Source organism: Saprolegnia parasitica (genome assembly GCF_000151545.1).
Source record: "Saprolegnia parasitica CBS 223.65 unplaced genomic scaffold supercont2.28, whole genome shotgun sequence".
NCBI lineage: Eukaryota > Oomycota > Saprolegniomycetes > Saprolegniales > Saprolegniaceae > Saprolegnia > Saprolegnia parasitica.
Window position 1 is genome coordinate 8,877 of NW_012156422.1, and position 24,371 is coordinate 33,247.

The following is a 24,371-nucleotide window of genomic DNA, read 5'->3' on the forward strand; positions in this document are numbered from 1 at the left end:
GCTCGTGCCAGACAAGACAGCGACGATCGGTGCCACCGACGACCAGCTGCGCGCGGCCACTGTCGAGCTGCGCGACGAGACGGACGACCTGCTCGCCAACTTGCTCACGATCAACTTTGACCTCGTGGGCGAGGTGCCGGTGCACGTCGTGGTCACGCACCCGTCGTCGGCGCTTGTGCGGGTGTACCTTGTCGTGGGCCATGCCTTTACGGACGGGCACTCGCTCTTCACGACGCTCGCACTGCTTCTCGCCGGCGTCTCCGACGACGTCTCGTCGACAGTCCCGGCTCGGACGCCGTGGGTGCCGCGGCCGCAGCCGTACGACTTGCCATCGGACGTCACGTGGTGGCACGAAGTGACGGGCATGGCGGCGTACTCGCTGCTCGTTTTGAAGCAAAAGTTGTTGGGGCATCAATGGAAGCCCAAGACCGACCCGAACGAGACGATCGCCAACGCGCTCTTGAGTGGACCCGAGTCGTACCCGCAGTTTGCCTACTCGGCGACGGTCTCCGCTTCGGTGGTGGCCCGTCTCCGGACGGCGTGTCGGGACCGTGGCTTGACCCTCTCGTCGCTCTTCAACGCTGTCCTCAGCGCGACCGCGATGGAGCGCTTTGAGCCGCCGAGTGTCACGGCGCAGACCATGATCAACCTGCGCTGGCACCACGTGCCGACCGCAGGCCTCGGCGGCTACTTGGCCGACTCGGACCTGGCGACGCTGCATGCTGCCAACTACAAAGATGACGCGCTCTTGTCCCCGACGACGCTTTGGGCCATGGCCCACGACGCCAAGTGGATTCTGTCGCCGCGTACGATCAAACGTGCGGTCGGCCGGTCGTTCTTTCTTCGGCACTTCGAGTCGATTCGGCACGTTCCCGCCGCCGAGATTGCGACCGGAGACATCATGACCACGAGCTTTATGACGTCCAACCTCGGCGCCCACCCGTACTTTGCCGCGTCGTACCCGCATGGGCTTGGCGTGCGCGCGTCGCGCTTCTACTATGGCGCGATGGTGCCCTTCTTTGCCTTTAGCACGTGCAAGGACCTGCACGTGACGCTCACGTGCCGCACCGCGTGGCTCTCGATGGCCGACGCGGAAGCGTGGCTGGCATCGTTTGTGACGACCCTCACGTCCCTCGTCGACGAAGCGTAGCCCATCAGTATCAATAAGAAGTCGATCAACGCGCATGAGCCAAGACCTGCGGTTCCATTTTGTTGCGTGTCTCGTTGGGGTGGTGGGGCGTGACGAAGGGTGCACTCGACTCGTTTTCGCCGGGGCACCATGTTCAATGCTATGCGCAGTGTGCGAGGACCTGCGCCTCAAGCAGCCGTCCTCCGCGCCGCCAACACCGTACAGCCGCTTGCGCGTTGCATCGCGCGTCGCTCGTTGGTGTGCAGCAGGACGTTGATGACAGAAGGCGACGCTACAGCAGGCAGCGTTGCGGTTGGCCTCCAACTTCCATGCCACCTTGATCGCAGGCCACCTTGTTGCATGCGCGATGCTTGGCTGCCACCTTGCATTCGTCGCTCGGCTCGATGTAGGTACGTCACAGATGGCCATGACCTGTGTGGCGCGCGTGGCAGACGACCTCTGGTAGAGCGCTCCAAGCACGTCGCCGAAGCAGGACCTCGGCTCGAGGCCATGAGGCGCCTGTGGGGAAGGCGGCGAATCCAGCTCTGACTGCCAGGAAGGCCTGGGATTGGTCCATTCCAATCATATTGAAAGAATATTATTATCTATTGGCTTGTATGGATATCACGATGGACAAATATTATTCCAATCTGACTCCACAGGCGTCCGGAAACGGAGGTCAGTAACCGGTACACGGCCCGCCTCGTTTCGGCGCGGCCAAGGCGACAGCTCGTTCAAATCATAAAGATCAAGCCAAGATGGAGATCGCAGCCTCACTTCGATTGTGTACATGGTCAAAGAATCCCTAACTAACTTACTAGCAGTTTTGAGTCATCGACACGAAGCGTCAAGGATACTACTAGTACGGTAAATAGTAGAAGTTGCGTGGCCACGCTCCTGCAATACTGATTGATAGCTTCTTGAATCCTGTAGACCGAAGCGGCACGAGACCAATGATAGGATCGAGTCGCTTTATGATAGCCGCATATGCGCATGTGCGTGGAGCTGAGAATGCAACGCATGCTTCTTCAGTACGAGTAGGCTTGTCCATATACTGCCAGCCTTCAAATTTCGATTGGAACCAGCGCATTGCCGATGCTTCGATCCGTCTCGCCCCTCGACGCTTGCAGTGGGTCTTTGGAGGGGCGGAGTCTGTAGAGTGGTGGCAATCTATAGCTGTGCCAATGGATCGAGCAGCGGATTAAACGTGTTGCGACTGCCGACGTCCGAGTCGCATGCGACGGCCTCCTTCTCGCTGCTTGGCGTCGATTGCTACGCGAACATGGCATCGTTGTGTGACGACTCACCAATAGTGAAATTGATGCGAGCGCCCCACTCTCGCCTCGGGCAAAAGATGTAGGTCCACTTGACGGCAAGGACAACGGAGCACTCCCACGCTGTTGCAGGTCGTTATTCAACGACACGATATGCGGGTCGTGTCCTCTCTGGCTCGCGGAGGCGCACCATTGAAGGACCCGTATCCGACTCAGGTACTGGAGTACTTTGCCCGAAGCGTCGCTCGCGTGTCCATCGTCTCGAACCGTTTTGTACGGGTATGCCGCCGCCTAGAATGATGCTACTGGCACCCTAGACGTGATCGATAGAGCCTTCCTAGTACCGGGCACACTCAATACGCTCAAGTAGCCATGGACGACGAGCGAACGACAACGTTCTCGCGCCAGTCGCCGCCGCCGCCAGCATCCTCGCACCTCTGCACTCGTACTACGCCTTGGGCTCCGAGCTGCTCCCGCATCGCATGCATGCCACGCGTTCAAGCACGACCAGAAAGGCCATGCTCTCGAGTCCATTTGTCGTGGTGGTGGCGGTGTGTAATGCAGCCACATCGTCCGACCGCCGCATCCTACAACGTCGTCTTCAAAGAGGACCGTCTTCGCGTCCGTCCTGATACTGATAGCCATATCGCAACGCGGTCGGCGTTGGCAGGTAGTAAGTACTAAGTACGACGGTTCGATGGTCAGACGCGAGGAGGTATATACACAGCGCAGTACACTGACCACCATGCCGGCAAGTGTACTGTATCGGAAGATCGCGCTAGCTTCAACAATCGGCGGCCGCCATTCGATTCGTGGTATCCGATATCAGCCACAAAATTCACGGACACGTGTGAGTGCCATCGTTCTTGTCCCCAGGCTGGCATTGCGGCATGCGACCAAACGGGTGACCAGCCTCTGCATGTGGGCGGCGCTTCAAGCTGCACCCGCAAGCTGTTGGCTTACGCTTCGGGTTCGGAATCGTCGACGCCTTGCATACGCGCCGACGTGAGTCGACAGGAAGATACTCGTGCAGCGATGGGATCCTGAATCAAAACACATCCTCAAGAAATGCCCCTTCTACACTGTCGCTAGTGGTGGCATCCACGTTGCCAGTGTCGCGAACCCAGTCGCGCCAGTGCTGACGATCAGGTCGTGGCGCTTGAACAAACCGCTGCACCGAACCCGAGATCTGAACTCGAGGAGGATGGGCGCTGAGATCCAAAAGCAACAACCGGTCGTCGCGCCATGCTACCGGTGCTTCACGACTTCACTGCGAGTAGCTAAGCACAAATGACCACTGCGAATGCGTATGTACCGGTAGGAGGACCAGGTTTGCACGGTAGGAGTCGCCTTGTCGCGGTTGCATCGCCGGCCACTAGTATGTCGCTCGGATGCTCCTCAGAAATCGGTGAGCGTCTCGATGCGAACGTATTCGAGTGCTACACTGTGGCGCTGACGACAGGGAGGCAAAAGGCAGCCAAGAGCTCCAGGAGGCGAGGGTTCGATTCGTAGGCTGTCCCAAGACGACGGAGGAGCCCAGTCCGTTCAAGCGGCGCTCTCGTGACAATTCTCGCCACGGGTTTGGTTCAATGTGGGACAGCACGGCGTTTCTGCCGCGCCACTGATTGGCCGAAATTGGGTATCCTCGCCCGTTTGCACCAATCGCTGGCCATCGGACGCTCTCGTGGCGCCACGTGCAGTGGCAGGCGGGGCGCGGCGACATGTGCTCTTTGCCTTTGAGTATGTGCCACCTGGAGTCCACAGCATCTACAGTACGAGACGATGGCCTGCGAAAAATCCGACAAGCAGCCAATCATGTGCGGTGGCATCGAAAAGGCCGTCCTTTGAGCCAATCAAAACAAAGTCTGCCTGGCGATCGCGGCCATGTAACTGCCGCGGTGCGACACCGCGGATGCTGGCCACCAGTAAGTGCGTGACGATGGTGCTACACATGGGCTGGATCCTCGACACAGATGGTCGCTGCGTTGGTCACGGCCAAGGCTTTGGTCGGCCGCTTCGTCGGTCATTTTACATTTTGCTGGCCAACGTCCAACAACCGCCCCGCGCCGTTCGTTCCCGTTGATCAAAAAGCAAATCGTACCATCAAGATGGCTGGGTATCAACCGATGGCGACGCCCAACGACGCCAAGAACTACGTCAACGAGGCGGGTCAGATCGAGTGGGGTGCCATCCCGCTCAACGCTGCCCTCGACAAGCTCAAGGCGACCCGCGAGGGTCTCTCGTCCGCCGAGGCCGAGAAGCGCCTCATCGAGCATGGCCCCAACGCGTTGCCCAAAAACGAGGTCAACCGCCTCATGGTCTTCCTCGGCTTCATGTGGAACCCGCTCTCGTGGGCCATGGAGGTCGCCGCCGTCCTCTCCATTGTCCTCCTCGACTACCCGGATTTTGGCCTGATTCTCGCGCTTCTGCTCTTGAACGCTTGCATCGGCTACTTTGAGGAGATGCAGGCCGGCGACGCTGTCGCTGCGCTCATGGGCCAGCTCGCGCCCGAATGCAAGGTCTTCCGCGACGGTGCCATGATCAACCTCCCCGCCGACCAGCTCGTGCCCGGCGATGTCATCCGCATTCGTCTCGGTGATGTGCTCCCGGCCGATGTCAAGTTCCTTGAAGGTGACTCTGTCAAGATCGATCAGTCGTCGCTTACGGGCGAGTCGCTCCCGGTCACCAAGTGCGAAGGCGATGAAGGTTATTCGGGCTCGGTCTGCAAGCAGGGTGAAATCGAAGCTGTTGTCACAAGCACGGGTATCCACACGTTCCTCGGGCGCGCGGCTGAGCAGATTGCCGGTGTCGAGTCGCAGGGCCGTCTCCAGGAAGTGCTCACGACGGTCGGCAACTTTTGCATGGTCTCGATCATCGTCTGGTGCATCATCGAGCTCGTCGTGCAGATGGGTGCCCGCAAGGACGAGAACCCGTGCTTGATCATTACGGACGGTTGCCTCGGTGTCGCCAACATCCTCGTCTTGATCGTCGGTGGTATCCCGGTGGCCATGCCCACGGTCTTGTCGGTCACGCTCGCCATTGGTTCGTCGGCCCTCGCCAAGGAGAACGCCATCGTCACGCGCCTTACCTCGATCGAAGAGATGGCGTCGATGGAAGTGCTCTGCTCGGACAAGACGGGCACGCTCACGCTCAACAAGCTCTCGGTGGACCTCGACAACTTGATCCCGTACAACGGCTACTCGACGGACGACATCCTCCTCTACGGTGCTCTCTCGGCCCGTATCGAGAACAACGAGGCCATCGACGTCGTCTGCCACAACACGTACCCTGGTAACGACACGATGTGGCAGAAGTACACGCTCCTCCACTACACGCCTTTTGACCCGACGACGAAGCGCACGATTGCCAAGGTCAAGGACAACGCGACGGGCAAGATCTTCCGTGCTTGCAAGGGTGCGCCGCAGATCTGCTTGGACATGGATGACAACGCCGAGTCGCTCCGCGCTGAAGTGGAAGGCCGCATCAACGAGTACGCCTCGCGCGGCTACCGTGGCCTCGGTGTGTCGTACTCTGAGGGCGATGTGCCGATGGAGGAAGCGTCGTGGAAGCTCGTGGGTATCCTCCCGCTCTTTGACCCGCCGCGCCACGATACCGCCGACACGGTGAAGCGTGCCATCGAGATGGGTGTCGCCGTCAAGATGGTCACGGGTGATCACCGCGTCATTGCCATCGAGACGTGCCGCCAGCTCGGAATGCCCACCAACATTTTGGACACGTCGTTCTTCAACCAGGCGCCGCCGCCGGGTGTGAACCTCGCGCAGATGGTGTACGAGACGGACGGCTTTGCCCAGGTCTTCCCGGAACACAAGTTTGAGATTGTGCGCCAGCTCCAGTCGCTCGACAAGGTTGTCGGTATGACGGGCGATGGTGTCAACGACGCCCCCGCCTCGCGCAGGCCAACATTGGTATTGCCGTCGACGATGCGACGGACGCCGCCCGTGCTGCTGCCGACATTGTGCTCGTGTCGCCCGGTCTCTCGGTCATCATCACGGCCATCCGCATGTCGCGCGAGATCTTCTTGCGCATGAAGAACTACGCCATGTACTCGATCGCGATGACGGTCCGTATCGTCTTGACGTTTGGCTTGCTCACGGTGTGCTGGAACTGGTACTTCCCCACGATCCTCGTCGTCGTCTTGGCCATCTTGAACGACGGCACGATCTTGACGATCTCCAAGGACAATGTGACGGCGTCGCGCACGCCCGACTCGTGGAAGCTCAAGCAGGTGTTCGTCTCGTCGATCTGCTTTGGCATCTGGCTCACGATCTCGACGGTCGTCTTGGTCGGTGTCGCGTACAACACGTCGGCGTTCGAGGGCTTTATTGACTCGGAGAACCTCTGCGTGAGCTGCCTCAAGGACTCGTGCAACGCGTACTTTACGGAGAAGATCCAGACGTGCACCAAGAACAACGACCCTGCTGCCTGCGGTGAGCTCGACGGCTCGGTGTACAAGCCGTCGCTCAACGAGGCGAACCTCGGACTCCTCCGCACCAACCGCAAGGCCTTCATCGACGGCTACAAGGCGAAGTACGACGCCGAATCCAAGAACTCGGACTGGGTCAAGCTCTTCGAGAACCTCAAGGGCAGCCACATCCACGACCTCGACGAAGAGCCGTCGGCCCTCCAGGTGTACGATCAGTTTGTCAAGCAGTACACGGCCCATCCCGATGCAGTCAAGGACGCGGAAGATGGTGTCGGTGTCGCGTTCATTGGCCGCGGCTACCTTCCGTTGACCAACGGCGTGAGCTTTTGCGACTTTGTGTGGGACTACTCCAACTTCAACACCAAGTACACCAAGGGCAACAAGGCGATCGGGCCCGGCATGCAGAAGAAGGACGGCATCCTCCGCTCGCTCGTCTACACGCAGGTGTCGATCTCGGGCCAGGCGCTCATCTTCGTCACGCGCACGGCCGGTATCAACACGTGGTTCTTTGCCGAGAAGCCGTGCAACCTCCTCCTCATCGCGTTCGTGTTTGCCCAGGTCGTGGCTTCGGTCATCGGCTACTACGGCTTCAACGGATACCCGTCGGACCGTATCGCTGTCTTTGGCTGCGGCGGTGGCTACCTCGTGATCGCGTGGTTGTGGTCGATCGTGTGGCACTTCCCGCTCGACTTGATCAAGTTTGCGGTCAACTACGTCCTCAACGCCAACACGTACTCGTCGACGGCCTTTGACTCGCGCATCAACGCCGGCCACCCGTCCATGTCGCACGCGCGTGTGACGCAGCATGCCCGCTCGGTCCGCGCCTCGCGCACGGTCGCGTAAGCTATCATTACTCCATTGTACCATTTGCATGTATAAACTTCAATGAAAAGACGCTTGTCTTCATCTTGTGACTTGCTACTGAGGTCTGAGGACAGAAGCAAAATAGATTGCAATTGCTGTTGCATATGACTAGGTGTATAAAACAAGATATGCTTTTTTGTATTAAACACATTTTGGCGTGTGTTCACGATGTACACTTGTTTTTCGCGTGATAAACAACGCATTTCTCACATGGGAAGGAAACATTCCCTTTTTGTTGTGGAGATGGCCGCGCTCGGGGACCGTGTCCAAGACGCCGAGGGCTTCCGCGGGACGCTGCGCTACGCGGGGACGATCCACTCCAAGGGGTCGGATGCGATCTACTACGGTAGGTAGATGGAGAGCGCATGGAAGGACCATGGCCGATGCTTCCTCCCTAGGGATCGAGTGGGACGATGCGAGCCGCGGCAAGCATGATGGCGAGGCCGGCGGCGTTCGGTACTTTACGACAGCTGCGCCGACGAGCGGGTCTTTTGTCGTGCCCGAGAAGGTGATGCGGGGCGTCGGCTTCCTCGACGCGCTCCACGAGCGCTACATGCAGGCCGAGGCCAGCGACGTCCGCGTCGCAGGCGAGGTCGCGACCAGCAGCGGCAGCTCCAAGAGTATTCAGCTTGTCGGCGTGCACAAGATTCAGTATGCTGCTCAAGATGCACGCATGAACCTCTTAACGGCGACATAGGGAGCGTCAGGACCTCGGTGTCATCTGCAAGGTCTCCCTCGAGGTACGATGGCAGGACGACAAATGTTTCCGAAGAGATCGCATGATTAGTCATGCCGCATTGCGCGCATGCCCGAGCCAGATGTGCTCCGCTCGATGGCTCCCAATATTGAAGTGCTCAACCTGGGCTTCAACCTCCTTGGGTCTTGGCGCGAGGTGCGTCAAGCCGCTGCCTTGACGAACGAAACGCCATGTAATATGTAGGTGCTAACGCTGGCTCATGCGCTACCGAAACTCGAGCACCTCGTGCTCAGCGGAAACCGCCTTGCGTACGACGTCCCATCGACAAGCAGCGTCGCCTTTCCGTCCGTGACGAGCCTCGTCCTGAACCAGACCAACCTCAAGTGGACCGATGTCCAGCGCGTGTGCAGCGCCCATTTCCCCCAACTGCGCGAACTCTACGTCGCGTCCAACGAGCTTGCCGACGCTGATGTTTGTGACTGGACGACGTCATGTACGGCACTTATCGATGCCGTAGCTGCTGGCGGCAGCGACGCTGCCGTGGCCAGCGCACCTCGAGCTCGTGGACCTGTCCCACAACCAGCTGAGTGACTGGAGCGTGCTTGAGCAGAGTCTCGGAGCGCTCCCGTCGCTCAAGCATGTGCTTTTGAACGGGAACGCGCTGCCCGCAATCCTTCCGACGCCGCCCGGCAGCTTTTCGTCCCTCGTGAGCATCTCGATCTCCGACAACCTGTAATTTCTCCTCCGTTCGTTGCGATCATCATGCTATGACATAGTATTGACGCGTGGTCCTCGATGGATGCGCTCAACGCGCTCCCGTCGCTCGAGCTGCTTCGCTTTGCCAAAAACCCGCTCATTGCGGCGCTTGGCGCTGGCGAAGCCCGCATGGTACGTCGCCGCCATACATGCATCGTGATTGATGCATCCCATTAGATCATTGTGGCGCGTTGTGCCCGCTTGGTCGCGTTCAACGGCAGTGAGATTCGAGCCAAGGTGCGTTGTTGTGGGCCATACGCCGTGGCCCATACGAACGCGTAGGAGCGCATTGACGCCGAACAAATGTACCTGAAGCGGATTTTGCACGAGCTCGCGTCGTTTCCGTCGGACGACGACAAGCTCAAAGTCGCCTCGAGCCACCCGCGCTTTGACGAGCTCGTGGCCAAGTACCCTGACATCCAAGTACGTGTGCGGGCTGTGTGTATCGTTCCAGGTGCTGAGAGAAAAGACGACGCAGAAGCCGCAAAGTGACCGCGATGGCCCCGCGGCGCTCGCACGCAGCCTCGTGGCAGTGACGTTTCTCCCGATGAGTATCAACGCCACGACGATGGATCCAATGGAGAAGAAGCTGCCGCTCAAGTGAGGCGTCACGCTGCGTATGCAGAGGTGTCAACGATTCCAACGTTGTAGCATGAAGGTCGGCCAGCTCAAGCTGCTCGTGCAGAAGAAGTACGGCCTCGAGCCGGCCGAGCATCAGCTCTCGTTCCGCAGCAGCAAAAGGTAGGCATTCGTCCTGCGCCAAGATGCAACCAACGATATGCAGGGCATGCCGATTCCGCTCGACGACGATGCGTGCGACGTGGGCTACTACGGTCTGCAGGACGGCGCCGAGATCCTCGTCAACGACGTGTGGTAAGAGCTCCTCGAACGTGCGATGAATCAAGAACACGGAATTGTACATGCATCCTCGTCATGCTCTACGCTTCAAGAGACTGGCCATTCTTGAAGAGAAAGTCGGCCAAGTAGTCGATCGGGTCTTCCGGCTGGACCTTGACCACCTCGAGCATACCTTCTGTGAGGGCCGGGATCACGGTCTCCATGAGGTACGCGCGCAGCGGCTTGGAGCGCGCTTCGAGCACGTCCATTTCTTCCTTCTGGATGGTTTCGAGGCGCGTTTTCTGCAAACACGGCTCGGATCTTCACAGATTGTAGCTGCAGTGTACCTCGGAGAGTGCGCGCGACTGCTTGTCCGACATTTCTTGCGCGAGGAGGTCGCTCGCGCGCTTTTGTTCGGCCTCGGCTTCGGCCGCCTACGACACAGAATCAGGTCGTTGCCGCAATCCTGTGCCGTACGAGCTGGGCGTCGACATCGCGTTGTTGTTGTTGCACTTCTTCCTTTGTCGGGTGGTAGTTGAACGGCTTTCCGCCGGCTTCGAGGTACTTGGCGACGGGCTCGAGCAGCATCTTTTTGTTGCTAAACGCGTCCTCGGTCTTGAGCTCGAGCTCGAGCACCTCAAGCACGTTCTCCTGCTCGAAAAACGTGAGGAGGCCGCCGTCGGGTCCCTTTTCTTTCTGGAACGCGTCGTAGCGCTTGGCAAACTCGGCCTCGGTGTTGCCCGTTTTCTCGGCTTCGTCTTGCGCGAGCGACTGGGCGCGGCGCTGCAAAAGCTGCTTGGGCGCCCCAAGGACCACGACATGGTTGGGAACATACACGCTCGGCTTCTTGGGCTTGCTCGTCGTTGGCGCGCCATCGTCCGGGCTCTCGCCGTCGTCGCCGGTCTTGGCCTCGTCCTCGCCGTCCTTGCCCTCGTCGTCGTCCCCGGCAGGCGGCTTCGGCGGTGGAAACAGTGTCTTGGCCTGCTCCACCGAGATGGGCGCGCCGTCCAGGACATACCCTTGGTTGCGGCACACGGGCATGCTCAGGCGCCAGCGCAAGAGGTCTGTCGCGAGCGCCAACGGCAAGTTGACGAGCTCGAGCTTGTACTTTTTCACCTCCTCTTTGAGGGTTAGGAGCGGCTCATTGAGCTTGGCCGTGTTGAGAAGCTCGAGCGCGATCGAGGCCGGCGAGAGGTGCGGCAGGTAGTACGTCTTGGCCAGCGACGCGGCGAGGGTCGACTTGCCGACGCGCGGTGGCCCGAGCACCACGACGCGCAGCGGCCGGAGGTCCATGACCTTGATGTAGTCGAGCACGATGGCGTCCATGTTGGCGACGATGCCGGATTCGAACTTCCACTCGATCTAGCCCATTAAAAGTCAAAGACGTAGATGCAAGTCGACGGGCGTACGTCGAGGGCTTCAAGCGCGCTGCCTTCCATCTCAAATACTTGGTTGAGCTGCAGGTGCACCATGCTGCGCTCCGTGAGCAGCAACTCTTCGGCTTCGGGCGGGCTCAAGTCGCGTAAATTCCCGTTCCCCAGCGTCGAGCTGATCGCGGCGCAGACCTAAACACACGTGGTGGGTTGCCGACATAAGGTCATGAAGGACCTCGCGCAAGGTGGGCGCGGCCTTGTCGAGCGCGAGCATGTACGGCGCAGGCGGTGGCGACGCGGTCGTCGCGACGGCGGCTACAATCGTGGCCAAGTCGTAGAGGCAGATCATGGGCAGCTTGTTGGCGCCACCGAGTCCCGAGACACTTGGGACCACGAGGTCCGTGTCCGGGTTGAGCCACGCCTCGCTGCGCATCCCGTCGTTAGCGGATCTCAAGAACCAGATCCTACCGAAGGAGGTAGTGGAGGCTCGACGCGGCGCCGCCGTAAATCATGCCCGCGGCCACCACCATGGTGGCGAGTCCGTCTCGCTTGGCGCTGAGCACTTGAGTCTCGACGGCCTTGTACTCGGCGTACTTGCGCGCTGGCTTGCGCGTCTTGAAGTCGATTTCCTTGTGACCCTACGTGCATCGTGTGTGCGACGCTTGTATATTTGTGGACGGACCTTCCAGTCGTCTTGCTTGGGTGGCATCGGCGTCTTGGCCCACGTGAGCACACTCGAGACAGCGACAAAGAGCTTGGGCCCGTCGTCACTGCTGTCGGCAAAGGCCTTGAGCGCCTCGAGCGTGCCATCGGGGTCGTCCACAATCGAGTACACGGCCACGTGGCAGCGCTTAAGAAGGACGCTGACGTTGTGCTTGTCGCTCGCGGCCACGACGGGACTCTCGACAAACGCGTCGGCGCCTTCGAGGCCTTCGCCGAGCTCCGGGTCGCGGTTCTCGATGAGCCGCTTCTTGGTCGCTTGCGCCTGCTTGAGGCTCTCGACGGCGCCGACGACTTCGCACGACCGGAGGCAGCGCGCGACCTCGATCCCGAGCGGCGACGACAAGTTGCCGATGAAGACGCGCATGTCCTTTCTTCTACCTCGACTCGGCGACGGCTCTGGATGTGGCCAGAAACCGCTGCGCCCCCTGGGCTATCCGGATGATATGACGTGGCACTGTATATGGCTTTTATATCCGGAAAAAAACCAAGAACCGGCCGATCACGCTTTGTGCTTTACTTTACTTCGCGACTTGTGGCGCTGCGCTGGCGACGTTGCGGACCGGACATGTCTCCTTGGTGACGCGGCTGTGACCGAAGCACCTCCTTTCTTGGCGGCTTCTCCGTCTTCCTTCCCCGCTTCCTTGGCAGCACCCTCTTGCGTGGTACCTTCGTTGGCCGCTTCAGTGGCATACGCCTTGAGCTGTCGTCGCGCACGCACGTGGTCGAGAAGAGTTCTACACGGTAGGTCGAGTCCTGTCTCTGAAGCGAGGTTGGCACCGCACCTCGCAATCAATTCGGTGGCAAAGTGATGACGCGCCTAGCACCGCATGCATGGTGTCCGACGCTCGTCCGCAACGCTTACCTTGGCGGTTTCAAACGCTTTGAGCGCGTCCGTCTTGGCCTTGTCGCACTTTTTAAACCACGCGTCGTCGAACGCGCGCGCAAACCCCATGTCTTCCATGATCTGCGCGCACTCGAGCATCTTTTGCCGGTCGCCCTGCGCACAGACAACTTGTCCAACGTTATCGCATCCCATCACGTACGCTGCTGACGGCTTGGAGGACGAGCGCGCGCGGCACGTCTTTGAAATGTACGTACTGCTTGTCGTACACGTCGATGTGCAGATCGCCTACCAGCGAGGCATCAATCGTTGCAGTCGTTACAAGCACGTACGCATGCGGCGCTGTGCCGCTTTCATCGTCGCGTGGGGCGTGGTTCGGAGGCCAAAGGGCGGTGGCAGCTGGAGAAGGATGTGCGCCAGGTCGTCCAGCGTCACCATGCCCGTGCCTTGCGGGTCAAACTAGAACCCAAGGTAACGACGGTCATCATGACGACACCACGGTACCTTGGACCAAGCGAGCGTGAACGCTTCGAGGACGTCGTTGGTAACGACAGCGGCGTTCGACGTATCTCCGATGGCATCGACGACGATACCGGAGAAGACGTTGATGCCCACGTAGCCCATGACGAAGAAGAAGAGGTACATGTAGGGCAGGATGAGCGACGACCCGCAGCCGTCGAGCGGTGTGCACTCGTGCACCGTGTGGAAGCCGCACATGGACGCGTTGTAGACGCGCTCGGCGCACGTCGGGTTCGTGGCCGGCACTCGGTTGTACACTTCCCAAAGAAAGTTGGGCCAATTCTCGCCGGTGGAAAACCCAATGAGCGTCTGGAGCGCGATCCAGAACGTCTGGAAATTCTGGTGCGGGTTGAGCATGTTCTGGAAGCCGACTTTGGCAAAGAGCTGGACGCCAACGGCCGCGAAGATGTAGTACCTACGAACGTCTCGTCCTGACCACCTTGTGGTGAGATTCTGGAACACCAACATGAGCATGAGCAGCGCCGTGACGTTGGCGACGGCGGGCAGCGAGACAAGGATCGTGTCGAACATGGCCTTGATGAGCTTGGCGTGGTTGATGAGGCGCAGCGCGCGGCCGACCCGGAAGACGCGGATGATCGTTGCCACGGGCCCGAGCGACTCGGTCGCAAACACCTAAGGTCGTGAGCAGTTGTTGGCGCAAGAAGGACGTACAAGTGGCACGACGAGGCTCACGACGGTCAGAAAGACAACGGCAAAGTCAAACCGGTTCCAGTCGTCGGCAAAGTAGTAGGCCGCGCCAAAAGCCGTGATCTTGAGCACTATGAGAGTCGTTCGTTGGAGGAATATGTGGTGCCGGTCGTACCGCATTCCAATACAAAGACGGCCGCGAACACGTAGTTGAGGGCGTTTAGAAGCAGCGTCATGGTCTCGCTTTGCCCATAGTACGTCACGGCCATCGTCACCATGTTGAGTAGAATGCACGCAATCACAACCGCGTCAAAGCCGCGCCAGTGCACCAGCTTGTAGGCGAGGCGGCTACGAACTGATTTGTTAGCTCGTGCCGCGATGCGTGCTGTCGCACCGGATCGGCTGCGCGGGCGACGGAAACACCACGACGGGCTTGATGGCCAAGACGCGCTGCTGCATTTTGATCCAGCTGATCTGCTCGTCCGTGACGAGGACGCCGTAGTTCTCGCGGATAAAGCTGTCGCAGAGCACGGCGATGAAGAGGTTGGTGATGAAGAACGCGCCGGCAATCATAAAGAAGATCCAAAAGAAGAGCATCGCCGGATTCGTGTTCTTGATCGGCTGCATGTCGGCGCCGGTTGCATCGACGCTGGCAATGGCCACCGCCGCCCAGCCCTCCATCGTCGTGAGCTCGTAGAGCGAGCCCATGGCGAGGAAGATGTTGTCGAAGCGCTGCGGCACGACGTTGGTCCACGTGCAATTGAAGGCTTCGCAGACAGCGCGCGACGTCGGCGTCTCGTGCACGTCGCAGCTGTGGTCGTTGCAACGAATCTGGGGCCACACATCAGCCATTTGAGCTTGGGCGGACGACGAGAGGCTGGTCCACGGACGCGGATACGACATGAGATCGTATTGCGCCAAGTCCGAGGCGTTGTAGCTGCCACGATAGTCACGCGGGAACCTACGAAATGCAACAAGAGCGTACGCGCAATCCAAACCAACGAACGAGCGAGGTAGAGAGCGTACCATGGCGGCGGCGTCTCGCTCGTCATGTACGTGTACGGGCTCGTGCTGCAGGACGCGAGCGCGCCGCGGAAAAACATGACGGTCATGATGCCAAAGATGAGCAAAATGAAGAGGAAGAAGATGAACGCCTTGCCGATCTCGGGGAGGCACCGGAAGAGCGTGTTGACGACGACCTTGAGCTGCGGCATCTTGTTGATGACGCGGAGCGGCCGGAGCGCGCGGAGCGACCGCAAGGCGCGCAAGCTCGAGATGACGCTCGAGCCGAGCGCCCACGAGAGGAGCGACACGAGCACGATGAAGCCGTCCAAGACCGACCACGGGTCTCGGAGGTACGCGATCACGCCGTGCGCGAATAGGTGCAGCGCCATTTCGATCGAGAAGACGACGGCGAACACCATGTTGGCCTTCTCGATCCCGTAGCCCAAGCCTTGGTGCGTGTCGAGAAGCGGCGAGTCCAGCGCGGTTAGAACGCACGAAACAAAGATGATGAGCGTCACGCTGCGGTCCCAAAACCGGTGCGAGACGAGGCGGCGGGCGGCGCGCCGCGGCCACGACACGTGCGTCACCTGCACCGCGGTCGTTGGAGGTCCATGCAAGTCCACAACGGACGGCGCCGGCGCAATTTGCGGCAGGTTGATCGCGTGAAGCGCCTTTCGAAAGATGCGACGGAGCGAGCGGCTCTACAGCATGAACGTCACAAACACAAGAAGACGGTCGAGGCCGTCGTACCCGCATCGTGTAAGCGCGGTGCAGGACCGCGAGGTCGGGGGCCAAGTCGTCCAAGTCCGACTCTACATCGTCGTCGTCGTCGTCGGTCGATTGGGCGCTGGTGCCGGCCATGACCGACTCGACGAGGATGGCCGAGAAGACATTCATGACGACCCAGACGCCGAGCACGATGATCGAGCAAAAGTAGAGCACGCCGAGCCAGCCCGCGACGAGCCACCCATTGTAGAGTGCCTAGACATCATTGTTGTAAATGGATGTAGTAGAATGGGTGATTACCGCCGGCCAGTTGTCGTACGTCATGATCTGGAAGACGCTAAAGACGGCCCACTCGATCTGGTCAAAGTTGGAGCGCGACTGGTACATGGGATGCGTGCCGTTAAACGGGAGCGGGCGGTTGCTGCTGTCAAACTGGAGGCGCGTCGCAAAGAGCTCGATGCCAATGAGCGCGTAAATGTAAATAAACAAAAACAGAAACACAAGGAAGTTCCCAATCTCGCTCGACGCGTCCATGATAGCGACCAAAAGGCGATGCAATGGCTTGATCGACTTGGCGATTTTGATGGCGCGGAGCGCGCGCAAGGCTGCGAACGGCGAGACGCGCCCCGGGTTGCCGTCGACAATCTCGGGCGGGTTCGCGACCGTGTCGAGGATGCCAAGGGCGATCGTGACAAAGTCAAACCGGTTAAAACCGTCCCTAACCCAACGGTTACACGTGCACGACGGACGCCATCGTACCGAAAGTAGCGCCACGGGCCGGCCGCCACCATTTTGAGGAGCGTCTCGAGGATGTAGTAGACGAGGCAGAAAAAGTTGAGTGTTTCAATCCAATATTGCGTCGTCGCCGACATGCCGTGCGCGTTGCACGAAAGCACCGTCACATTGAGCGTCGTCACCGCAAGCCCCAAGCGATGAAAGGCGCGCGAGCCGACCAAGTGCATCGTTTGGAACCGAATGCGGTACCAAATCCGCGTCGACGACGCCGTTGTCACCGAGAGGTGCGCCTCGACACGCCGCATGGCCGCCGCGTCCATGACTCTAAAAACACGCCATTTTACATGCGACGAGGCACTTTGGATGAATGTACTTGGTCGGCCGGGCAATGACGGTATGCGACTCGAGCTGGCGCTCTTGGTTGGTTTTTGCCTTCTCAAACTCGGTGTAGAGGACCGCCATGAAGAGCTGGAGGAGGAAGCACATGCCGATGAAGAGAAACGCGTTAAAGTAGACTCCGGCGACGACCCACGAATACGCATCTTGGGTCTAAAGCGCCCATGAGCACGAGACGTTCAAGAGGTTGACGTACATTTTGCGTGAGCACCATCCATCCGGACGCAGTCACGATCTGCAGCACTATCACGAGCGCACTCCAGATATTGTCAAAGGAGGTGAGGCCAAAGTTGAGGTTGGCCGTAAAGTCTGGCTCGCCCATGAGGTCAAAGACCAGCGCGCCGTCCGAGAAGAAATTCAGAAAGCGCGGGTTGCCGAGCCGGTCGTAGTTGGAGCCGCAGGTGGTGTTGGGTGTCGGACACGTGCGGCTGCCGCAGTACAGCCCGAGCGTGTCGGTCGGGTCGAGTGGCCAAAAACACGGCGTCGGCGCTCGCCACACGTCGCTGTTGGAGAGGTTGTTGCACTTGTACGCGGACGGGTCAAGCGTGACAGCGGCCACGTACGACGCGTTGGGGTAGACGCCACTCGCGACCGAGGTCGGCGCGTGCAGCGGGTCAAAGTTGAGTCGCACAGGATACGGCGTGAGTCGACACCGCCCGTGGTACTTGTCTTGCCACAGCTCCATGCCGAGGATCGCGAGCGTGAGGTAGCTGAACCCGAGAAGCATCCCGGCGTTGAGGAGCGGCGGCAGGCTCGCGAGGACGCCATTGACGAGGATGCGCAGGCCTACCGAAGCGTTCAGCGTCACGTGCCATCTCGATTCTGCTACCGGGAAACGCTCGCAGCGTGCGGAGCGGTCGGAGCACGCGCAGAATGCGCAGCTGGCCCACCGCGCTGCGACCGCCCGACGCCCACGCGACGATGCTAGCACGAGAACGAGTGTGAGAGAAGTATGCAGTGCTTACTAGAGCGAACCCGGAGATGATGACGATCAGATCGAGCTTGTTCCAGTGGTCGCCGAGGTACTTGAAGACGCCAAACGCGAATGCTTTGATGAGCGCTTCGACGACGAAGAGGACGAGCGAGATGTTGTTGACGCGCTCGATAAAGACGTTGGCCGGCAGCAGCATGTTGGGACCCGTCGCCCACGGACTCGAGTAGTCGACGAGCCCGAGCACGACCGTGTTGGTGAGCACGACGACGACGCTGACGCGGTCAAACCACGGCGACGTCGCAAGGCGGTAGCAGAACCGGCGCAGCGGGTGCGACGGCCGCGCCCGGCGCTTCGCCTCGAGCGCCACGACCAAGGCGCCGAGACTCGCGGGCTGGACCGAGGCCATACGACGACGGCCTTTCCACACGCAGCGACAAGCGCGTTTAAAAATATCCCACCGGTTATTCGACACGCGACTATCGATGTAGATATATGAACTAGCTATTAGAGCTGCAGCTGTTGGGGCAGCGACGCCGGCGTCGTCGGCGATAGGACCGGCGTCGCCGCGAGGACGGCCTTGTAGTCCTCTGGCATCACCTTGATGAACGCGTGCTTGGCGTTCGACCAGTCGTCGAGGACGCGCCGCGCCATGGGCGACCCCGTGTGGGCCACATGCTGCGTGAGGAGGGCGTGGACGCGGTCGTCGTCGTGCATGTTGAGCGGCTCGAGGTCGATCATGGCGAGGTTGCACTTGGGCGACAGCGACGCCGTCGGGTCGTACACGTACGCGATGCCACCCGACATGCCCGCGCCAAAGTTGCGCCCCGTGGGGCCCAGCACGACCACGTGGCCGCCCGTCATGTACTCGCAGCCGTGGTCCCTATCGCCGCGTCAGCCACAAACGGCAAGACAAGAGACGGAAGAGGATGTACCCGACGCCTTCGACGACCGCATCGACACCAGAGTTGCGCACCGCGAAGCGCTCGCCCGCCTTGCCGGCGAAGAACGCGGTGCCGCTGGTGCCACCATAGAGCACAGCGTTGCCGGCAATCGTCTGACCGTCTACAAGACAACAACGTGTCCATGGGGCACAAGGAGGCAAGAAGGCGACTTACGCAACATGGTCTCGGACGGGGCGACGACGATGGTGCCGCCGCTGAGCGACTTGCCGACATAGTCGTTGGCATCGCCGTGTACGTGCAGGAGGACACCGGGGCACAAGCCAAAGCCGAGCGACTGACCGGCATGCCCTGTCAAGTGCAGCGCGATCGTGCCATGAGGCAACCCTAATCCCCGTGCAAATCAGAAAAAATACGAGAAAAAACGAGGAGCATACCCGCCGCGCCGTACTTGGACGTGATGGTGTGGGAGAGGAGCGTGCCCACTGTGCGGTTGACGTTCGAGATCGGGAGGTGCACCGTGACGGGCGTGCCGTCATGGATCGCATGCTCGCACGCTTTAAGCAACGTTTGGTCGAGGATCTGGTCCAGACTAAAAAAGACCCAACGGTTCATCAGCATCTCGCGACGCGACCGCTCGTCGTACCCGTGGTCTTGCTGGTGGGCGGGGTTGTAGCGCACGGCGCTGTCCGGGTTGAGCGTCTGTGCGTTGACGAGGAGCGGGCCAAAATCCAGGAGCGCGCTAGAGCAAACGGAGGTGTGAGAAGAGAACCAGAGACGTCCGTTGTACTGTACGTCTTGTTGTGGAGCGCGGAAGGGTCGACGTGCAGCAAGTCGGCGCGCCCCACGAGCTCGTCGAGGGACGTGGCGCCGAGCGACCGCACAATCTCTTGCACTTCTTCGGCGAGGAGCCAGAGAAAGTTGACCACGTGCTCCGGGGTACCGGCAAACTTCTTGCGTAGCTCCGGGTCCTGCGTCGCGACGCCGACGGGGCACGTGTTGAGGTGGCACTTGCGCATCATGATGCAGCCGAGCGCAATGAGCGGCGCGGTCGCAAAGCCAAACTCTTCGGCGCCGAGGAGCGCTGCAATCACCACGTCACGGCCCGTCTTGAGCTGTCCGTCCGTCTGCAGCTTGACGCGGGAGCTACATCGATACGTGTCAGAACGCTGCGTCCAGGTTGATTTGATTCCAGGTACCGGAGGTTGTTGAGGACAAGCGTCTGCTGGGCTTCAGCGAGACCGAGTTCCCACGGAAGACCACCGTGCTTGACGCCGGTCCAGGACGATGCACCCGTGCCACCTATCGTCCATCCTCCGTTCTCCAGTTGCAAGAGCATCGCACGATGTGTACCGTCGTGGCCACTGATCGTGATGTGCTCGGCCTTGGCCTTGGCAACACCGGCGGCAACGACGCCGACGCCGACTTCCGACACGAGCTTGACGCTGATCTCGGCGACGGGGTTAGCGTTCTTGAGGTCGTGGATGAGCTGCGCCAAGTCTTCGATCGAGTAAATGTCATGGTGCGGCTACAAGCACGATAAGAAGATACTTCGGGGCACGCGGCCGGGATGTACCGGAGGCGAGATGAGACCGACGCCAGGCGTCGTGTGGCGGCGCGCAGCAATGTAGTCCGAGACCTTGTGGCCCGGCAGCTCGCCGCCCTCGCCAGGCTTGGCGCCCTGCGCCATCTTGATCTGGAGCTGGTCCGCGTTCGTGAGGTAGTCCATCGTGACGCCAAAGCGGCCACTCGCGACCTGCTTGATCGCAGACCGCTTCTTGTTGGGCTTGCCGTTCTGCACCGTCCATGTCAGCCACCGTCTTGTCCATCAAAAATATAGTATTTCGTACCTCGGGAGCGTACCGACGCGGGTCCTCGCCGCCTTCGCCCGTGTTGGAGCGCCCACCGAGACGGTTCATCGCTTCGGCCAGCGCTTCGTGCGTCTCTTGGGAGATCGAGCCGAGCGACATGGCGCCTAGGATTGTTGTTTCCACTCGATACGTTGATACGTTGACACTAGGTACGTACCCGTGTTGAAGCGCTTGACAATCTCCGAGACGGGCTCCATCTCGGCCAGCGATGGCATTTCGTCCGCGGGCACCGTGTTGAAGTCCAAGAGCCCACGCAGCGTCACCTTGCTACACCACATCACCGACTCAGTGGGCTGAAACGACAGAGGTCGTCGAACGCACCGTGCAGCGGCGACCGTCGCATCACGGTACGTGTTGTATGCCTCCCGCGAGTTTTCCCGCGCGGCCATCTGCAGCGCGACGATCGACGCCGGCGAATTGAAGTGCACTTCGCCGCCTTCGCGCGCGTGGTACTGCCCCGGGTTGCGGAGACCATGCGCGTTCGGTGCGTACGCGAGCGAGTGGAGCGTGGCCACGTCGTCGTAGAGGATCGAGAGGTCGCTGCCTACAGCGTCGTCGTCATTGGCACAAATAGTCGATCTCCGATGAGATAAAATCGACCTTGGAGGCGGGACGTCGTGCCCTTGAAGCAGCGGCTGATCACGTCCGGCCCAAGACCGACGGCCTCAAACACCTGCGCGCCCTTGTACGACTGAAGCGTCGAGATGCCCATCTTGGACATGACCTTGAGCAGGCCCTTTCCGATCGCGGTTTGGTAGTTGAGCTGGAGCTCTTCGTTCGACATCTATCACCGTGAGATTGAGCGAGTCAATTGACAATGTCTCGGAGCCTACGTCGCGCTTGGCGTAGGCCTTGAGCAGCCCTTCGTCCTTCATGTGGGCGAGGGCTTCGTACGCCATGTGGGGGCACACGGCGTCGGCGCCAAAGCTAGGCAAATCTCGATCGCGTCATCTTTCAATGTATCAAGTACGTACCCGAGCAGTGTCGCAAAGTCGTGGACCTCCTTGGCATCCCCCGCCTCAACAAAGAGCGCGACCGACGTGCGTTGCTGCGTCTGCAAAAGGTGCTGGTGCACGGCGCCGACAACGAGGAGCGACGGGATCGGAAGCCGCCCGTCGCCCGCGCGTACATCCGAAAAGAGCAGCGCCGACTTGCCTTGCGCCACCTAGAGCGAGAGGTGGAGATGAGCCAAACACAAGCTGAGATGACGATGGACGCACGGCGGTTGTCGCGTCTTCGCAGAGCCGGTCGAGGGCATCGGCGAGCCCGCGGGGACCGCTGTTGACGGCAAAGGTGGCATCGAGCGTCGTGGCGGCCCATTTCGGGTGCGTCGTCGTCTTGAGCTTGTGCACGTCGTCCAGCGTCTCGACAATGAGCCTGCATATCAATGTATCAAGACGAGGCGACAGAAAAGGGTGCTCAGTGTACCGTGATGCGTGCTGGGGCGTTGCGTCCAAAATGTTTTCTTCCGGTCCGACGGGGCACTGCAGACTCATGACGAGCTCTTCGCGGATCGGGTCAATCGGCGGGTTGGTCACTTGGGCGAAGAGCTGCTTAAAGTACTCGGACGGCGCTTTCGGAAGCTCCGAGAGCACGGCGAGCGGCGCGTCGTTGCCCATGGAGCCGAGCGGCTCCTTGTGGTTGAGCCCCATCGGCATGAGCAGCATGTCCATCGTCTCGGTTGTGAAGCTACACGCGGCGCTCACATCAGCAAGAAAAACATCCGATTGACGTACCCAAACATGGTGAGGCGCCGAAGGGCGTCTTTGGAGACGCGCGTCGGCGCCAGCGGCGACGCCACGGGCAGCGACTGCAGCGACACCATGTGCTTCTGGACCCACTCGCCAAACGGCCGGCTCGTCGCGACTTGCTTCTTGATCTACGACGAGGCTCGAACCCTGTACGACTGGATGCATGGTATATTACCTCTTCGTCCGAGACGATGCGGCCTTGGTCGAAATCCACGTAAAACATCTTGCCGGGCTCGAGCCGGTGTTTCGAGACCACGTCGGCGTCGGCCAGGTCTTCGAGGACGCCCACCTCGCTTGACAGCGCCACGTGGCCATCCTTCGTCACATAGTAGCGCGACGGACGGAGACCATTACGGTCGAGCGACGCGCCGACCGACTTGCCTGCATCGTCCAGCGTCAGACATCCGAGGTTGGACAATATGAGATACCGTCGCAGAATGCAATCATGGCCGGGCCGTCCCAGGGCTCCATGAGGCAGGCGTTGTACTGGTACATGGCGCGCTTCTCGGGCGAGAGGTGCGGGTTGTTCTGCCACGCCTCCGGGATCATCATCATCATGGTTTCCGGCAGCGTGCGGTCGCACGAGCTGGCCTTGGTGAGGAGCTCGAGCGCCGAGTCAAAGTTGCCCGAGTCGCTCATGCCGTCCGAGCAGACGGGCAGAAGCGACGCGGTGGCTTGGCCAAAGTACGTGTTGTGGGCCTTGGAGCCGCGCGCAAACATCCAGTTCTTGTTGCCGCGGAGCGTGTTGATTTCGCCGTTGTGGCACATGACGCGGTTGGGCTGCGCGCGGTCCCAGGACGGGAACGTGTTGGTGCTGAAGCGCGAGTGCACCATCGCGACGTGCGACGCAAAGTCGTCCGTCTAGCAGAGTTTTCAGATTTTTTAGATTTTTCAGAAATTTCATGAAAAGGGCATACCTGGAGGTCCTTGTAATATGGGAGGAGCTGGGACGGCGTGAGCTGGCCCTTGTACGTGATCGTTTGGTTGGAGAGCGAGCACACATACATCTCGCTGGCTTCGTTCCGAGCCGTGCCCACGACACGCAACCTAGATCCGGATCAGCCTCCATCTGTTTGGCGTACCACAATATCTGGGTACCGGAGCAGCTCCTTCTCAAAGTCCGACGTTGACATGGACTCGGGTGGCACGACGAGCACTTGCTCAATGTGCGGCTCGGACGCCTTGGACGTCGCACCGAGTGCATCGTTGACCGTCGGCACGACGCGCCAGCCCAAGGACGCCAAGTTGAGTTCTTCCGCGAGCGCGTCAAACTGCGCCTTGCTGCTCGCCACGTCACGGTCCTTGCGGAAGAAGATGTTGCCGACCGCGTAGCGCTCGGGCGTGAGCGGCTGCGTGAGCGGCGCGCCAAATTGGCCCTCGCGGGCGACGCGGCCCATAAACGAGTGCGGCATGCCGACGAGCATGCCAGCGCCGTCGCCGGAGGCCGGGTCGCAGCCGCAGCCGCCGCGATGGCTCATGCGCACGAGCATATCGTTGGCTTCGACGACGACCTTGCGCGACGGCTGCTTCTTGAGGTGGGCGAGAAGGCCGACGCCGCACGAGTCCTTCTCGAGGTGCTTGGCGTAGAGCGAATTCGTGGTCGTCGTCGACGGCTGGCGAAAGTGCGAGTACGAGTTGGGCCGCGTCCAGGTCATGGGCGGCTTGCGCAGGAGCGCGCGGCCATGAGACCAACGGAGCATCTTGGGAAATGATCGACGTGGCTGTTGACGCGCGGGCGTAGAGATCCGCCGCCGACCACAAGAACGAAGAACGTTATTGGCACGCGACGTCGGAACAGCGTATCTTTCTGCTCATCGGCCAATCAGAAGGCGTGTTTATGGTTTGGCCAATCAGATCCCTGGGTTTCGTCAACACGCAACTTCGATGTACGTCTTTTATACCGAGTGGCTTCAACGTCATACAAATGCCAAGTGCATTCAATTCGAACG

At 60.3% G+C, this 24,371-nt stretch overlaps 7 protein-coding genes across 7 annotated transcripts; 3 read left to right on the plus strand and 4 right to left on the minus strand.

Annotated features, from left to right (window-relative positions):
* Positions 1-272: 272 nt before the first annotated feature.
* On the plus strand, positions 273-1,150 carry SPRG_06775 (hypothetical protein; the record flags this gene model as incomplete). Its single annotated transcript, XM_012346245.1, has 2 exons — positions 273-1,009; positions 1,040-1,150. Exons 1-2 carry the CDS (start codon positions 365-367, stop codon positions 1,148-1,150), a joined length of 756 nt encoding a protein of 251 aa, XP_012201635.1. The 5' UTR covers positions 273-364.
* Positions 1,151-4,529: 3,379 nt separating this feature from the next.
* On the plus strand, positions 4,530-7,690 carry SPRG_06776 (hypothetical protein; the record flags this gene model as incomplete). Its single annotated transcript, XM_012346246.1, has 2 exons — positions 4,530-6,269; positions 6,320-7,690. 2 exons carry the CDS (start codon positions 4,530-4,532, stop codon positions 7,688-7,690), a joined length of 3,111 nt encoding a protein of 1,036 aa, XP_012201636.1.
* Positions 7,691-7,954: 264 nt separating this feature from the next.
* Positions 7,955-10,041, plus strand: SPRG_06777 (hypothetical protein; the record flags this gene model as incomplete). Its single annotated transcript, XM_012346247.1, has 13 exons — positions 7,955-8,057; positions 8,110-8,362; positions 8,409-8,451; positions 8,499-8,603; positions 8,652-8,879; positions 8,926-9,140; positions 9,185-9,296; positions 9,342-9,401; positions 9,447-9,611; positions 9,646-9,764; positions 9,816-9,843; positions 9,897-9,905; positions 9,949-10,041. 13 exons carry the CDS (start codon positions 7,955-7,957, stop codon positions 10,039-10,041), a joined length of 1,533 nt encoding a protein of 510 aa, XP_012201637.1.
* A 19-nt stretch (positions 10,042-10,060) lies between these two features.
* Positions 10,061-12,477, minus strand: SPRG_06778 (hypothetical protein). Its single transcript, XM_012346248.1, has 7 exons — positions 12,057-12,477; positions 11,843-12,012; positions 11,610-11,799; positions 11,411-11,566; positions 10,479-11,363; positions 10,349-10,435; positions 10,061-10,303 (listed from the first exon to the last, which is right to left on the minus strand). The coding sequence occupies exons 1-7, from the start codon at positions 12,459-12,461 to the stop codon at positions 10,103-10,105; spliced, it is 2,094 nt and encodes a 697-aa protein (XP_012201638.1). The 5' UTR covers positions 12,462-12,477; the 3' UTR covers positions 10,061-10,102.
* Positions 12,478-12,571: 94 nt separating this feature from the next.
* Positions 12,572-16,891, minus strand: SPRG_06779 (hypothetical protein; the record flags this gene model as incomplete). The annotated part of the gene is made up of 14 exons (XM_012346249.1): positions 12,572-12,831; positions 12,880-12,914; positions 12,960-13,094; positions 13,141-13,226; positions 13,271-13,397; positions 13,443-13,872; positions 13,924-14,090; positions 14,130-14,236; positions 14,281-14,453; positions 14,500-15,066; positions 15,132-15,811; positions 15,834-16,091; positions 16,137-16,554; positions 16,596-16,891. 14 exons carry the CDS (start codon positions 16,889-16,891, stop codon positions 12,597-12,599), a joined length of 3,714 nt encoding a protein of 1,237 aa, XP_012201639.1. The 3' UTR covers positions 12,572-12,596.
* A 4-nt stretch (positions 16,892-16,895) lies between these two features.
* SPRG_06780 (hypothetical protein) lies at positions 16,896-18,307 on the minus strand (the record flags this gene model as incomplete). Its single annotated transcript, XM_012346250.1, has 4 exons — positions 16,896-17,120; positions 17,164-17,753; positions 17,797-17,891; positions 17,943-18,307. 4 exons carry the CDS (start codon positions 18,305-18,307, stop codon positions 16,896-16,898), a joined length of 1,275 nt encoding a protein of 424 aa, XP_012201640.1.
* A 50-nt stretch (positions 18,308-18,357) lies between these two features.
* SPRG_06781 (hypothetical protein) lies at positions 18,358-24,182 on the minus strand. Its single transcript, XM_012346251.1, has 22 exons — positions 23,521-24,182; positions 23,340-23,469; positions 22,851-23,283; positions 22,598-22,803; positions 22,408-22,550; positions 22,100-22,360; positions 21,892-22,048; positions 21,646-21,836; positions 21,505-21,598; positions 21,272-21,455; positions 20,993-21,215; positions 20,829-20,938; positions 20,651-20,775; positions 20,377-20,595; positions 20,154-20,328; positions 20,000-20,102; positions 19,596-19,946; positions 19,447-19,542; positions 19,238-19,392; positions 19,017-19,187; positions 18,834-18,963; positions 18,358-18,781 (listed from the first exon to the last, which is right to left on the minus strand). The coding sequence occupies exons 1-22, from the start codon at positions 24,120-24,122 to the stop codon at positions 18,406-18,408; spliced, it is 4,635 nt and encodes a 1,544-aa protein (XP_012201641.1). The 5' UTR covers positions 24,123-24,182; the 3' UTR covers positions 18,358-18,405.
* Between the last annotated feature and the right edge of the window lie 189 nt (positions 24,183-24,371).

Bases quoted from the DNA above. Each gene is read 5' to 3' on its own strand.
- SPRG_06778 (XM_012346248.1), bottom strand. From the start codon at position 12,461: ATGCGCGTCTTCATCGGCAACTTGTCGTCGCCGCTCGGGATCGAGGTC. The intron at 11,800-11,842 runs GTAGGATCTGGT...CGGGATGCGCAG, and splicing joins AGCCTCCACTACCTCCTTCG to CGAGGCGTGGCTCAACCCGG. The intron at 11,364-11,410 runs GTACGCCCGTCG...TTAATGGGCTAG, and splicing joins GCGCGCTTGAAGCCCTCGAC to ATCGAGTGGAAGTTCGAATC.
- SPRG_06781 (XM_012346251.1), bottom strand. From the start codon at position 24,122: ATGCTCCGTTGGTCTCATGGCCGCGCGCTCCTGCGCAAGCCGCCCATG. The intron at 22,551-22,597 runs GTAATATACCAT...GCCTCGTCGTAG, and splicing joins GCATCGTCTCGGACGAAGAG to ATCAAGAAGCAAGTCGCGAC. The intron at 21,837-21,891 runs GTGCGTCCATCG...CTCTCGCTCTAG, and splicing joins GCGAAGACGCGACAACCGCC to GTGGCGCAAGGCAAGTCGGC.